The 14,405-nt window shown below is 43.9% G+C and overlaps 2 protein-coding genes and 1 long non-coding RNA gene across 5 annotated transcripts in view; 1 reads left to right on the forward strand and 2 right to left on the reverse strand.

The window, feature by feature from the left end:
* CFAP276 (cilia and flagella associated protein 276) lies at positions 1–7,607 on the reverse strand. 3 transcript variants are annotated; one of them, XM_032963191.2, is made up of 5 exons: positions 7,233–7,607; positions 5,801–5,914; positions 3,103–3,218; positions 1,760–1,878; positions 1–1,206 (listed from the first exon to the last, which is right to left on the reverse strand). In XM_032963191.2, the coding sequence occupies exons 1-5, from the start codon at positions 7,326–7,328 to the stop codon at positions 1,136–1,138; spliced, it is 516 nt and encodes a 171-aa protein (XP_032819082.1). In that variant the 5' UTR covers positions 7,329–7,607; the 3' UTR covers positions 1–1,135. The 3 variants fall into 3 exon arrangements, with proteins under 3 accessions (XP_032819082.1, XP_032819081.1, XP_075926726.1); XM_032963190.2 differs by having other exon boundaries at positions 5,801–5,920; positions 7,233–7,605; XM_076070611.1 differs by lacking the exons at positions 5,801–5,914; positions 7,233–7,607 and adding an exon at positions 4,079–4,579.
* LOC116947445 (uncharacterized) overlaps positions 4,820–14,405 on the forward strand; it is a 12,419-nt gene continuing 2,833 nt past the window's right edge. Inside the window, exon 1 of the long non-coding RNA XR_012945660.1 lies at positions 4,820–4,930. This is a non-coding gene — a long non-coding RNA (uncharacterized LOC116947445). The remainder of the gene's footprint in view (positions 4,931–14,405) is intronic.
* LOC116947442 (disintegrin and metalloproteinase domain-containing protein 9-like) overlaps positions 9,377–14,405 on the reverse strand; it is a 27,008-nt gene continuing 21,979 nt past the window's right edge. Inside the window, exon 23 of the mRNA XM_032963188.2 lies at positions 9,377–13,994. Coding sequence (XP_032819079.1) covers positions 13,950–13,994 — 45 coding nt within the window. The 3' untranslated portion in view covers positions 9,377–13,949. The remainder of the gene's footprint in view (positions 13,995–14,405) is intronic.

The raw sequence follows: 14,405 nt of genomic DNA on the forward strand, positions 1-14,405 counted from the left end.
TCGTGATGGAATGTCTTTTATTAAGAGCGTCTTGAGAAATACATCTATCAATTGTGACTTCAAGAAACGCCTTGCTAGAAATACTACAACCCCACAGCAGTCAATAATCGGATTATAATTGTGTTGGTAGCTAGGTTGACTCGGACTGAAATATGCACCTTGCAAGAGTGGTGCTGACCACTCAAGTCCCAAGAATGAAACACTGTTTCTCACAACACCAGTAATACTGGATTTTTCTGCGATAGTTCTTAATACTTGTAAATGCAGTGCAATCTAGCAAGGTTAAGGCAATGATATCAAGTAGAGTATATCATATATATTCATATATTGAGAGTACTGAAAACAGTGCTTAAGTTTCAAAAGCAGCTCTGATTAGAGATTACATCTAGAAATACAGAAAAGGTAAAATGTAAACAGCTACAGTCACCTGTATACATTATTTAATCAAGGAAGCGGACCAGGCATTGGAACAGCATCCGGACACAGCAATCCCAGGTGTGTCATTACTATGTCATTGTGCAACATTCCACGGACAACGTGATTACGTATTGTTCAAGTCATTGGAATTTCCCTCGAGCTCAGTTTCGCAACTGTCAATCCAATTTTCTCAATTGATTGACATTAATTATCAGTAGTAATTCTCCTTAAAACAATCGACGTTAATTAAAATGCATATGTAAAGGTAGCACAATTAAGAAACTATTTGGAAGACATTGCCTTTAATTCAGGTGTGAGCCCATCGAGATTCATATATTTAATAAGAAAGTCTATCATGGAACCTTTTTTTCCAGTACCATGTTTGCATGTTCACCACATGTAAGTGTGGTTAATGCAGACTTGATTCCTTGCAAAAGGTTTATATTTTGTGTTTGAACATCTTAACACCTGTTTTATTGCCAGAAAGGGTTAAACCTGTTTTCATTTTTCATACTTTAATAATTGTGTTAAGAAAGTCCTGGGCCATGTAAAATGTCGAAATGGGGTACTTTTTCACCGCCACTTCGAAATGCGATTCACTGAGCGTCCCCTGTGCAATTTGGCGAACGTTGAGTTTGGATTTATCACAATGTAGTTGGGCTTCGTCTGGAAGACTTGGTGGGCACCTGCGTTCCCCGCAGGCCAGGCGAGTCACGCTCTAGGTGCAGTAGAAACCTCCGTCCTGCTTCCGCGAATATCCGCGGTTGGTGGCGGCTGAGTGGTGGCTCTCTGTGCACACGCAGAGGCAAAGGTCACACCCCTGTTCAGTCTTACGGGAAGATGCCCGTGGTGAAACTGGCTACTCGGGTTAAGTGAGTTGGTCTCTCAATGACTGCATATTCCAGCTCTGAGAGTTAAAACGTGTTTTTTATTGACGTCGAACAGACACTTTTATTTGTAGATGCACAAAGAAAGTGTGCCTCTGGTGTGGATATCTGTAAAGAAAAGACCTTCATAGCTCATCGGATTCCTCCAGTCTAAATAAAGATTCTGATGATGAGTATTGAAGAGTTATGAATAGAACTTATTTGCCTCATAACATGAGACCAATATTACAATTGGAATGTAAATGTACAAGTGCAGCCCTGCAATTTCCGATGCCACTGCTGACAGAAAGGCCTCCACTATATTAGAGGGTATTTGTCCTCCTGTTCGAACCGGCAATCTCTGGATGACACGCCCAGTGTGCTAACCATTACACCATGGCAGCATTCTCAAAACTTAATTGTGGCAAAAGGGCAAAACAAATGGCAATAATTGTGTCCCAGGATGCATTGCTCACGGATGGCCCCAGCAATCGCATGGATCGTTTCCTTGTTGGGGACGGTGAATCTGCGCAGGGGCAGGCCGCTCGGATTGCCGCTGTCGGGATTCTCCTCGACGCGGGTCTTCAGGGCCCACCTGCAGCCCAACGTATAACACGCAAAGGGTTTGTTGCGAAAAGTCAGATGTGGAGGAGGTGGCCTGGAGACTTCGGAGAGCGAAAGCGGTGTCAAAGCACTGAGCCGGCACCCGCTGACATCCTGGATTTGAATCTGAGCAGACCTGTGATGAATAAAATAGGTTTCCAAGTGAAACGAGTTGATGATCTAATGAATTCAGTCACGAATTAGTGCATAACAAAAAAATACCCACGTTAAATATGGTTAATGTAGTTAAATATAGTCTCACTCAATTCATATTAAACCAATTACGACAAAAAATTGGTTTGCCCTCCAACGGGCAATCTTTGCAAGACATGATAAAGGTGTGCCACATTACATAACTGGGTAAAATCGCAAAGCAACATTACTCCCGACTGAAGCATGGCGCCTACATGATAGACCGGTGCGAATACCAAATGTACGAATTTACAATTATCGCGTGGACAAGAAAGGTGCTTCAAAAATAGTGTCGTGATGTCATTCTGGGAACTGCTTTCTTACTCGCACTGCTCACTGAAAGCTGAGTAAAATTGTCTTATCATTACAACGTGACACCGATGGTACTGCAGAAATTGTAATCACGACAACAATTAAGATCACATGAAAAAAGACAGATGCTCCTCGTGATTTATGGGTATGTTTACTATTAAATTGGATGCTGGAAGACAATTGATGAGCATGCATGCACACGCACGTGTAGTTTAATGATTTCACAAGGCGCGTAAGCATGCAATTGATGGCTGGGACAATTTCTGTTGATTCGGTTCCACTTTAAGGTTTCAAATTGGCACTGCCTTAACAAGACTTCTGTGGAGCCCTCTCTGAGGCTTTTCAGTGAAATTATATACTAGACTCTTTTAAAAGGGTTCTCAAGATGAGTCATCACATGTTCTATGGTTTTAACATTTAAAGTTTTATACACTCCCTTTTAAAAAGTCAATGGTATCTAACTCAACAGAGCTTTGTTTTTATCTTCTGTTTATAGCCTTGAGCCAACCGTGGAAATTTCACATTTCTATGGCAGGGATTGCTTTAACCGTACAGTGTCATACCCACTGTTCCACCGGGCTACATCCTTTATTTTGTGTTCCTCAAACCTTTCAAGGATAACCTCCAGTTTGGCTTTTCTAGTCTGCCACATCTTAAACTTAAATGTGCATTTATGTTATATTAAAAGCACATCAGCGTGGGTGCTCCATACCCATCCAAACTGTCCAAAGTTTCCCTCTGCACCAAGGTCTCGTTTTTTCCCTGCAGGAATCCAGAGTGGTGATCATACAAGGACTGGAGGACGAAATCCAGACTGTCTCTGGGAACCTTGAGTTTGAGCACAACACAGCCAGTTAGTAACGTGGCACAGCATCAAAATTCACACCACACAGGCCCAGAAACACAACGCGCACATGCATACACAATGTACAATGTATGTTACATCATTGCAAAAAATACACTATACCTATGAGTGTAGGCAAACACATGGGCAAGTATGTGTGTGTATTTAAAAGTTTGTTTGCGTGTGTGCACGTTTTCACGTGTCCTTCCATAAGTGTGTTGGGGAAAGTGCTGTTGTTGAGCACATAATACATATTCTTAGCTCTTTCGGTAAAGTCACATAATACATGTTTATAAAGCTTAATGAGGGACCTCTGGATGTGCCAAGCACCAAATCGTGGGAAACCAACAGCGGCCACGCGATGGAAATGCAGGTTTATACCAGCCTATGCATTAAACCGAAACCTTGCCTGATCAATTATACCATTAGGATATGGAGTTCACAGCGCTGCCACATCCTTTCTCATGGACGCTGGCCAGCATGGCTTTCCATTTACCTCTGTCCACGATATATTACTAAGAACTTGCATTAGATGCTCTCTGTTGCATCCAATCGTTCAAATTGCGTATCCATACTATTGTGGTGTTTATAATGACGAATACACTTCTTATGATGCACACTCTGTTTATTGTAATACTTCTCTTTACAGTCCTTAACACACAGAGAGGTATACGGTCCCCTCACCCGATACCCTAAGAAGGTACAGCCTCCGGACTTAGCGTGACCTACACAAAGGTCTCGTCCTAACCTAAGGAGGTACAGCTTCCTATCTTGGCGGGACTTACACGTCTACCGCTATCCTAGAGTCCTCCGGCTGGGACCTAGGGGAGGCTATCTGACCCACCGCTGGCCCGGCGGGTCTTGACCACTGGATACGCCGAGCCTTAGACCTCAGAAGGGCTGGAAGATTGGGTCCAGGGTAATGGCTATCTTCAGCCTGGGCTTCAGTCTTCGTGTAGTGAGAGAACTCCCCGCGCTCTGCGCGGTCACCCTTCTTATACCCGTTTGTGGCCAGGTGTAACCAATCCCACATTCCAACGTGGAACTGTCTGATTGGTTCTTACCAAACTGTGGCTACGATCCACTTCACCTCGTCTGACCCCACCCGTTATGTACACCGAGGTAACGCTGCATTGCCCCTTTGATACCCAGTGACAATGTAGGTTTTTGTTGTTTAATTTTTAACCGACGTGACTTTACCGAATAGAACCAAAGAGTATGGATCCTTGCAGTCACGAAAGCTTCAAATCTAGAACAATGCAGGTTACCGAACAGCGAGTAGTTAACACCTCTACACTATAATGGAGCAAAAGTGTCAGTTTGTTACTCCAGATTCGGTTTTACGAGACAATTGTTATTGAGCGTAGAACCTTTGCGAAAAATGTACATTCAATTAAGTAGTGCTTTAGTGTAATATTAAAGCGTCAGTTAACACAAAAAAAATGTGAGTTAAATTTGGGAAACATTACATCCGGTTTACGACGCGCCGATTAGCGACATGCGTTTACGACGTCTATTTAAGGCCACCGTGGATCGATTTACGGCACAGAATCTAAATTGAGGACCCATCTTCCCACACGATTCCGACTTAATTTACACGGCGATGATTCGACCGTGCAAACGGAGCAGAAAGTCAGCGAGGATTTATTTTTCTCACAAGGTCAACTCACTCGGGCAGAGGAAGGAAGAACACGAGGTGGGAAAATATAATTTATAACTATTGCTTTGTGTCAATTTCAGTAATGTAAACGTTGTGCAGTACTGCACTCTACGCTTAGCACTCTTGGCCTCGAGGGGACTGTTTTGTAACAAGTTACAGCATTCAGACTGGTTAATACGTTGGCTTTTTAAAAGCAACAACTTCCTTTCTGTTATTGTCTATTCGTGCCTTACTTGGAGTAGATTAGATTTCACTATTTAGGCTTTGGCCTCCTAGGTTCGAATTTAGACCCAAAGGCCTCCCCCCGAGTCCTCCGCAGGCCCGAGGGGGATGATTGCCTCTCCATCTCGACGCCGTCTCGTCGACTCAATGTGCCGTCTTCCCTGGCTGTTTGCACCTCCTCGTTATCCTAAGTCAAAATATTAGGAACGTTACACCTCGTTTGGTGGTGCAGGAATCGCGTACGTGAGCAGCATCACCCCCAAGGCCGTGTAAACAGAGACGACAACAAAACCACTTTGACTTTTGGCTGAGGACTCTGCCCACTGCCGTCTTCTTTGCTGCGTGTGTGGAGTAGTTATATTTGACGTTACGACGTGCCCGTCAACCCCTTATCAGTGTCCTACCTTATTACGGACCAAATTCAGACCTTATTGGTCACCCCGTGCCCTTGTAAACCTCAACGTTCATACTACAAAGCCCCATCATCACACGGGAGAAACACAAATCGACATGCCCGTATTAGAAACGGCTGTACGCCGTATGGACCTGAACACTCAATTTCCCTGTACAAGAATACGCGGTGTAAACCGCGTGGATTTGTTGACTGGTTTGCTTCGATGCACGGTGGTACCGTGTACCCGCGTTTCACCGGGAAGTGGCACCGTGGTGTGGCGGCAAGGGCACCTGATGATGATGCTGGCCAGCGTTGTGGCGGCGAGCGCTGGCCAGGGTGCTGGAAGCGTGCAGCCTCTGCCAAGGCTCTTGCGACTGCCCCAGGTACGCCGGCTCGCCGTACCTCTGCGTCTGGGCAAACATTGGAGGCACAGTGGGGGTGGCTACTGTTGTCCCATGCGACACGGTGGGGCCAAGATGACGCTCGCAAAAGTCACCACAGCCAGCGGGGGGTCTTTGTGGCTCGGCCATCGAACAAAAACGACGGCGCTTTCAGAGATGCGCTTCTGCGGTCGTCTGGAAAGCTCCTCCCTTCCGAGGCCACTGGAGCTGCGCGATTTTAAATCGTCGTCTTGATTGAACAAAAAAAACACCACTTCTATACAACTGCTTTTTTGTCTAATGTGGTGTCCTTCACCCACATCTCCGAGGAGCACGGTTGGCTACGTACGCGCGCGAATGAAGTTAAACTTGCGTACAAACTTTATCTGGTCATACAAATCAATATGTTTGCCTAGGGGATACGTTTCCCATTACAATTTTCAATGTCTCAGGCCTAATTTGGGGCCTTTTTTAAGCTGAACTATTGTGAAAACGTGTATTTTTCAAATCGTTGGAGTCATTTAAAACGTGAATCTATTACTAATGGTAGCGGTGAAATAAGCTAATAGAGTTGAGATTAATGATGGTGATGATACCCGATGCTTAAGACAGTTCTAAGTCTAATGACTTAGATTATGGTGGGTTTGATGCACGCTGCTGATGTCAAATGATGATCATGATACTGATGATGAAGGTAATAGTGGTGAATAATGATGGTAAGTACGTTCATACTGGTCAATAAAGCTGTATATTTTATAGTGATGGTGTTGATCAATGACGCCTGCTGTATATTTTTAGTTTGCGTGTCTCTCTCCCCGTGGTCGCGTGGTTTTTTCTCCGGGTCCTCCGGTATTTCCCACCACACTTACAATCATGCTTTTTAGAGAATTTGACTGCTATAAGTTTCCACACGATAAGCCACTTCGTCGAGCTAGCATCTGTGGACAGGTCGCATTCTGAAAAAGAGCTACATATCTCAGCGAGCCTTGTCCTGGCAATATACAAAACAAGTTAGAGCAGTAGTCAATGACTGTAATGAGGCTACTGGCGGCGATGATGAAGGTGCTGGCTGATGGTGACACAGTATTAACGCCACGCTTAAGGTCGCGGTCAACCTCCAGGGTCAGGCAGTTTTAATAGTTTTCATTTATGTTGGTATAGCCCCTGTGAGCCATTCGGCTCTTGAATCGGGTGCAACCGCAACAAACAATAAAACATGAACATGAAAACATCTTAAAAGTGACTACGCGCAAACATAAAAATCCAGGGAAAAAAACGGCAAAGCCAGAGGTGTGTGGGTGGGGGGGGAGATAGATAGATGAAAGGTGCAGCGGTCACTCACGGTGTGGTGCAGGCGTGTCCCCGTGAAGCTCTCGTCATTCTCCAGGGTCGGCATGGGGTAGGGCTTCCTCGTGGAGGACCAAGAGGCGTCGACCATCCTCGCTGGCTTTTGGCGGTGGTGGTGGTGGGGGGGTGTCGCTCTAACTCGCGTGTCGGCGTTTAGCTCCTCTGGTGCCGGCCAACGAGGCGAGCGATGGGGCTTGTCTCGTGAGGCACTCGTGCCGAGTGGACTCGAGCAGTTGTGGTGGGGCGATGAGAGGGGGGCTTGGCGTGCGGGACTTCAGCCAGAGAGAGGATTTTGGAGCGCACGCCGCGGACTTCCCTCCCTCGGCCCACCGCGGGGTTTGTTTGTGGCCGCGTTGGCAACGCAGTCGTGGCAACAGCAACCATGGCAACAGCAACAACAACAACCACCACCATGGCAACCATCGATCAGCTGGCTGGAGTATTTAAACGTGGAGGTGGGGGGGGGGGCGCGTGGCCGCGTGGCCCATTGCATTAAAATCAACCACGGCGGCTGGTGCCAGGCCAGGTGCACTTTGAGGCTCGCGGCGGCGGTGCCACCACCGCTGTCGTCGTCCCCCTCCCCCCATGCGCTCGTCCGGCCGCCCGATCCGAGAGGAGCCCGGAGCCGGCTCGGGTTCCTGTAAATGATTTTGGGAATTCCATTCAGGAGTGTTTTTTTTGGGTTCGATTATCATCGTCACAATCAAAGAAGCTAATAGCTCGGTGGGCTTTACCTGGTAAGATAAAATAATATATATAGTTTAATTTTATTTGTGTATCTATACTTTGCACTCCGATCGTGTTTTTGTCTTTGTTGTTGTTGTAACGTTCTGAGTTCTGACCTGCCCCCTAGTGGACATCTGTGCTAAAAGAGCTTTATCGTTCATCGGATTCCTCCACAATAAATAAAGATCGTGAATAATGATTTGTTTTTGATAATGGGGGGCTCGCATTTTACGACGAGACGTGCGGGGAGCGCCCCCCCCCCCCCGTGTGAGAGGGGGCAAGGGGGGGAGCTGCCGTCAGTGGCGTCAGGAGGAGGCGATGATTGTAACAACAACAAAGCACTAGCAGATGTCATCTTCCCAGAAGTAATTTAAGTGTACGTGCTAAGCTGCGTTAAGCGCAACGTTTGTGGAGCGCGCCCCAAAGTAACAACTCTAACACGAAAGTTGTAAAACATTTAGTTACTGCACAGTACCAGGATGGTCCAGATGTCTTGTGACCCCCCCCCCCCCCCCCCATGAATTTCCCCCTAACATTTTCCCCCCTTTTTTTAAATAAATTTCTGTTTTCACACCGTTTGGTATGCGAACATGTTAAGTTTTAGAGGATTACATGGGGGGGGGGGGGGGGGGGGGTTTCACAAGACATCAGGACCACCCTGTACATTGACTCGTGCGCAGGGGAGCCCGGCCAACGTGGGGGAGGTGTGGGGGGGGCTAGGGAATGATGAACGATGGGGGGGGGGGGCTAGGGAATGATGAACGATTGGGGGGGCTAGGGAATGATGAACGATGGGGGGGGGCCTAGGGAATGATGAACGATTGGGGGGGTGGGGGGGCTAGGGAATGATGAACGATTGGGGGGAGGGGGGGCTAGGTGAATGATAACGAGGGGGGGGCTAGGGAATGATGAACGATGGGGGGGGGGGCTAGGGAATGATGAACGATTGGGGGGGGGGCTAGGGAATGATAACGAGGGGGGGATAAGGGGGGGGGGGGTCTTTGTGCTGAGTTTGTGGGCGTGTGGTACTAAGCAGGGGCTGCTGCTGCTCCCCTGCTCACCCACAACCAGCGACTCGGGGCCCATGTGACTGACGGAAGTGATTCGGGAATTCTATCCAAACTTGCATTCAGATGTTTTTTGTGAAATTTTTATTATTACTGCAAACATATACTCGCTGAAACCCAAAACGTCTCCAGACAGTGGCTAAAAGTGACGTTTTGGAGTGAGGCTCAAGCCATGTATGAATGGGTCTGGTCTATTAGGTGCCTCGTTCATTTTGAAACGTGGTGCTGACATTGTTTTGTCCATACCTTGGGGACTGCGTGCTGCAAGTGTTTCGGGAATGTATTTGCAATGCTCACAACACATTCAGCATAATAGTGATGCAAGAAAATGAAAACGGCACTTGGGGTGGATCACTTTCTTTAATGAAACAGTTTTAAAGTATATTTTTGCTGTGAATCTCGACATAGACGAGGTTTATAATATTCTTGGTTCTTTCGGTAAAGTCACATAGAAGGGAAACATCTGGCTACCATGAGAGATTCGTTCATGAGGCTATCCACAAATACAAACACAGACAATTTCAACCGAGAAGATGGATTCTGGCTTAGCAATCATTGGAAGGATTTGATAAACCATTTCGGGTCTTAATTGGTTGTTCACGCTTACGGTGGCTTTCAGACCGCATCCATTATTTTCGTTTCCCCTCTCCTCTTTTCCCAACATAGATGGACTCGTCCACCTGAATAACTGCCATATCGCTCTCTGTGGTGCTAACGTTAAAAAAATAAAACGCCACTTTTTTCAAATTTTCTTGCTGTGGTTTTCACACCTGATGATGATTGCTTGTGTTGCAGTCGAAACGTCGTGAGAATTTTATTGTTTTATATTTTTATTATTTTATTGTTTCCCTTCTACGTGACTTTACCGAAAGAACCAAGAATATGAATCCCTGCAGTCACGAAAGCTTTAAATCAGAGGTTTATAATATTTTACTTTTGTCCACTGTTCAAAAGTCTGGAACTACGGGATATTATGTATCGGAAATAAAATGTTTTCCTATTTAAATTTGCACATTGTGAAAAAATAAGGCACGGTTTTTGCCTTGGTAAAAAATGCAGTAGCGAATAGAAATTACTAGACATGGCTTTTAAAAGTCAATGTACATTTGCACAAATGCATTCACACTCACGTAATGAGTGTATAATTTAAACATTGATATTTATGATTTTCTAATGTATGTAATGTATATGCTGCCAATTCCCATTGTGCCAAAATGCATACCAATTAACATTCAATTCCACTTAATTAAAACAAATAATTGTAAACAGCATTAATTGCTTTTTCTGATTGGATAAAACAAGCACACGTGTAAATTAACTAGTTTGAGAGTTCACAAACAATACATATGGACATAAATCAAAATCGCACAACGCGACACATACGTGCATTACAATGGCAAGGGCTGGGACGTGATGAATCAGTAATTTGCTCCATTGTCTTGTGTCCACGTCGGGTTTTTAGAAATGTTTCACTGAGGAGCACTGGTCATTCCCATAATAATAATTCAGGCCTCCCATACCGAAAAATCATAAATAACAGAGCACCTCTCTGACCTGCCACGGGAGTGCTTCAGTTCCTCAAAATATGCCTCCTGCCCATTCATGTATAATGATTTTATTATATTTACATGCCTAACTTGGCAAGTCGAGGTAATATGAATGCTACAATAGATACGTTTTATTTAACTTGTTATTAGGAATTGCAATGCGTGCACATACCTTAAGTAAATTGTAAGGCACCACGGAAAGCTCTTTTCAGCCAATATAAGGAAAGTCATTGTACTTAATTAAAGACCAAGCACACACATTTCTAGTTTCTGCGCATTATGAAATCATTCTTCATATGTACACAGGAATGCTACTGCAGTGCATGGACAAATGGCTATACATTTTTTATATACACGTGATCATTCATTGTAGTTGAAATGTTATTCCGTTTACTTGGGCTCTAAGCGTATGCTATTAAAAAGGTAAAGTTACTAGGTTTATATTTACACGGCAAAGCAAATTCGGGGAATATAAAGAAATGCTTGTTCTAGAAAATAAGAAAGCTCAATACAAACATAAATTGCTCTACATAAACAGTGGCACTACGTTAATCAGAGGGGTGCTTTGCTTCTTCCCTCTCAGCAAGCAGTGCATGCTATATATTCTACCATGTACTTGCTTTAATACACTTGCCCTCAGAAACTCAATGATTGTAGAATTGCAAAAACCCTCTCAGGTTAATGTGTACAATTTAAATACTCTCCGTGATAGTGCAGTGACTTGTCATCCCTGATTGTATTTTAGGAATTGAATGATTAACCTTCCACCCACGCGTCATTATTTGGGATCCCGATTCAATCATTAACTAAATTAATCTAATTTTAATAGTTTCATATCGTTTGTCTTCAATCTAGTTCGACCACAAACATAAATCTAACATGAGACCTTCTTTGCCAGTAACAAGATATAGTAATAGGTTTGACCCTTTTAACTAGGCTCTAAGAAAAGCCGTCTCGGGTGTGGACCAATCAAATTCAAGGACAGTGCATATTATTATCAGAGTTGTCTCTTTTGTTTGCATTTTGACTGCTTGTGTTGTGGTTATTGCAAACATGATGCCTTGAATAAAGGTGTCAGTTTTTGTGCCAGTTAAAAGGGTAAAACCTATTACTATAAATCTAACATATTCTTGGTTCTTTCGGTAAGAAATTTTCTTGCTGTGGTTTTCACACCTGATGATGATTGCTTGTGTTGCAGTCGAAACGTCGTGAGAATTTTATTGTTTTATATTTTTATTATTTTATTGTTTCCCTTCTACGTGACTTTACCGAAAGAACCAAGAATATGAATCCCTGCAGTCACGAAAGCTGTAAATCAAAAATAAATCTAACATTTTACATATAATCTGTGTAATTCATAAATGAAAATTCTTACCCGCATGATAGGATTCAAGTAGTGCGAGTATAATTTATTTTATTGGCTAACTGCTTTATCCATTGCTTATATTCAGCTGGGACTGCCCAGGTGGATGTCCCGGAAAATAGTTTTGCATCCAACTCACCACATCCAGTATATCTCACTCATTGGCTGTGGCGACTCATCACATGCCACCACTTGGTGTGACCCTGAACATTTTCAGTTCGAAATTAAGCCATGGTTACGTCTACTGTATATGCAGTATATTGTAACCAACAATGTGATAATTATCGCACTTGATAAAAAAAAAAAAACATTTCAACTATGAAAAAGAATATTATATTTTACCAGTGGCATGCATAAGCCACAGAAATATAGGAATGCTATTTTTTCCCACACCAAAATTCCACAACTGTAGACATACAGAATTATTGAATGATCTGCCACGAGGTTACGTGATTTACACAGCTCGGCCCATTTACCAGATCACATTGAGTAATTGACAAGTTGCAGCTCTAATATAATTTACATATATGCATTTCCATAAAGTATTGCCACCATGCACAAGAAACTGCAAGCTAATCTGTCTCAAGTTTTTTCCCGAAAAATTATTCTTTGGGTCGATGAATTCCAATTCCCCACCCTGACCTTCCCACAGGAGGTTGCTCAATCGATCTCTAACCCTGTTCTTCTGACCAAGTGTGGTACTTTTGTAGTTGTATTTTCTACAGACCAAGTACAGGTGCAGCCCTGCAATTATTTGCTTACGCCACTGATTTTTGTATGCATGTTACACGGGAAAGCAACTGGTCATTTTGCAATGAATATACACCCAGTTGTACGCAAACATTTACAGTTATGCACTGTTTCTAAAGCATTTAAGCAAGCTGTTGCAAACGTGCAGTATTTCTCTAAAAACACAATATTGCATTAAAACGTATGTGACCTCATAAGGGTCATCAACAATTGGCTGAAGGCCTCCCCAGTACTGCTATTTGGGAAGCAAATAGCAGTAATACCCTTTTTCCACCGACACATCCAAGCCAAGCCAGGGTGGGCCCTCACAGTACGTTTAGTTTTCCACTGTCTATTTGCCGTGCTGAGCCTGAACCGTGCTACGCTATCCCTAATGGCAAGGTTATTGGAAGATTGACTTCAGATAACGCAGTGGAAGCTGCGTCGAGGTATACCATGTGGATCACAACTGGTTCATTGCGAGCAACTTCAGTGGCAAGACTTAGCTCCAGGTTGAGCTATCATTTGTGGCCAGGTCATTTCTATATATAAAAAACATAAGTTTATATATCTCAATGGGCTTTACCTGGTAAGACAAAAATAATGTCAACTTATTTGTATATTTTTAAAAATGATTTGTTTACTTTTCTGATACTTTGAACTCCTGTCGTGTTTTTTTGTTTTGTTGTAACGTTGTTACCCGCCCCGACTGGACATTGCAAAGAGAGCTTTATAGCTCATCGGATTCCTCCAGTATGAATACATATTCCGATTCTGTTGGGGAAATAACCTTGTGCCTCTTTGAGCTGTGCCAGTCTGGCTTGGCACAGCCCTGGCATGGCTCATTTGTCCAGGAGAAGAGAGGTATAAGAGAATATTCAACGCGAGTAATATTTGTCACAGGCATAAGATGTATATGCAAGGGAGAGAGCCGAGGTACGCTTTTAAAAACATTGAAATGTGGATAAATATATTTTTCTGAGAATAAGCATGCAAATGTAGTCTTCTGAACGGGACGTGAAAAGGATGACAGGTAGAATGTGTACACTATTGAAATCATTGATGATAGTCTTGAACGAAAAGTTATACAAGCGTGGAGGTTTTTTGCAGTTGTGCTACGATGCCAAAACCTGGACATGGTATCGGGCAATGAGCAGCACAACCCCAACTGATAGGAGTGATTCGTAAGTGATGCATCTGTCCCACTGCTGTGATAAGTGCTGTCAGTCACTCGCCAATTAGTCAACTGTAGGTATTTTCAGAGGCAACGTTGGGAATATTCAGTACTTGTTCAAAGGTCCACTTGAAATGTCACCATCCGATGCCTGTTTACATTAAAAGTAGAAAAAATTGCATTAAAACATATTTACGTGTTATCAGCAGAGACGGTAAACACTCTTTCCCTGTAGCGTTGAGATATTCCGCCATAGATAGTGGACTAGTGCATATACTGTACTGCTAGGCCTTCTAACAGACCATGCTTAACTTGATTGCCACGGTGGAGCATGCCATTTTTCCTGTGGGGGTGTTATCAAGAAGAGTCTCGTTGTTTTTGCGTTGCACATTTCTGCAATCGCTTGCTCACACCACTGCTGGTGGCAAGGCCACCACTAGAGGGAACTCTAGACAGCCCCTCTAATGGCTATAATGACAATCCACGGGCAGATAGCCCCTAGGTGTCCACTGCACATTTGCTCATTTGTTTACACCTTCCTCTGTCTTGTGCCAATATGTTC

This window comes from Petromyzon marinus, chromosome 30 (assembly GCF_048934315.1).
Source record: "Petromyzon marinus isolate PM22_M1 ecotype Great Lakes invasive population chromosome 30, UKy_Petmar_22M1.pri1.0, whole genome shotgun sequence".
NCBI classification, from domain to species: domain Eukaryota; kingdom Metazoa; phylum Chordata; class Hyperoartia; order Petromyzontiformes; family Petromyzontidae; genus Petromyzon; species Petromyzon marinus.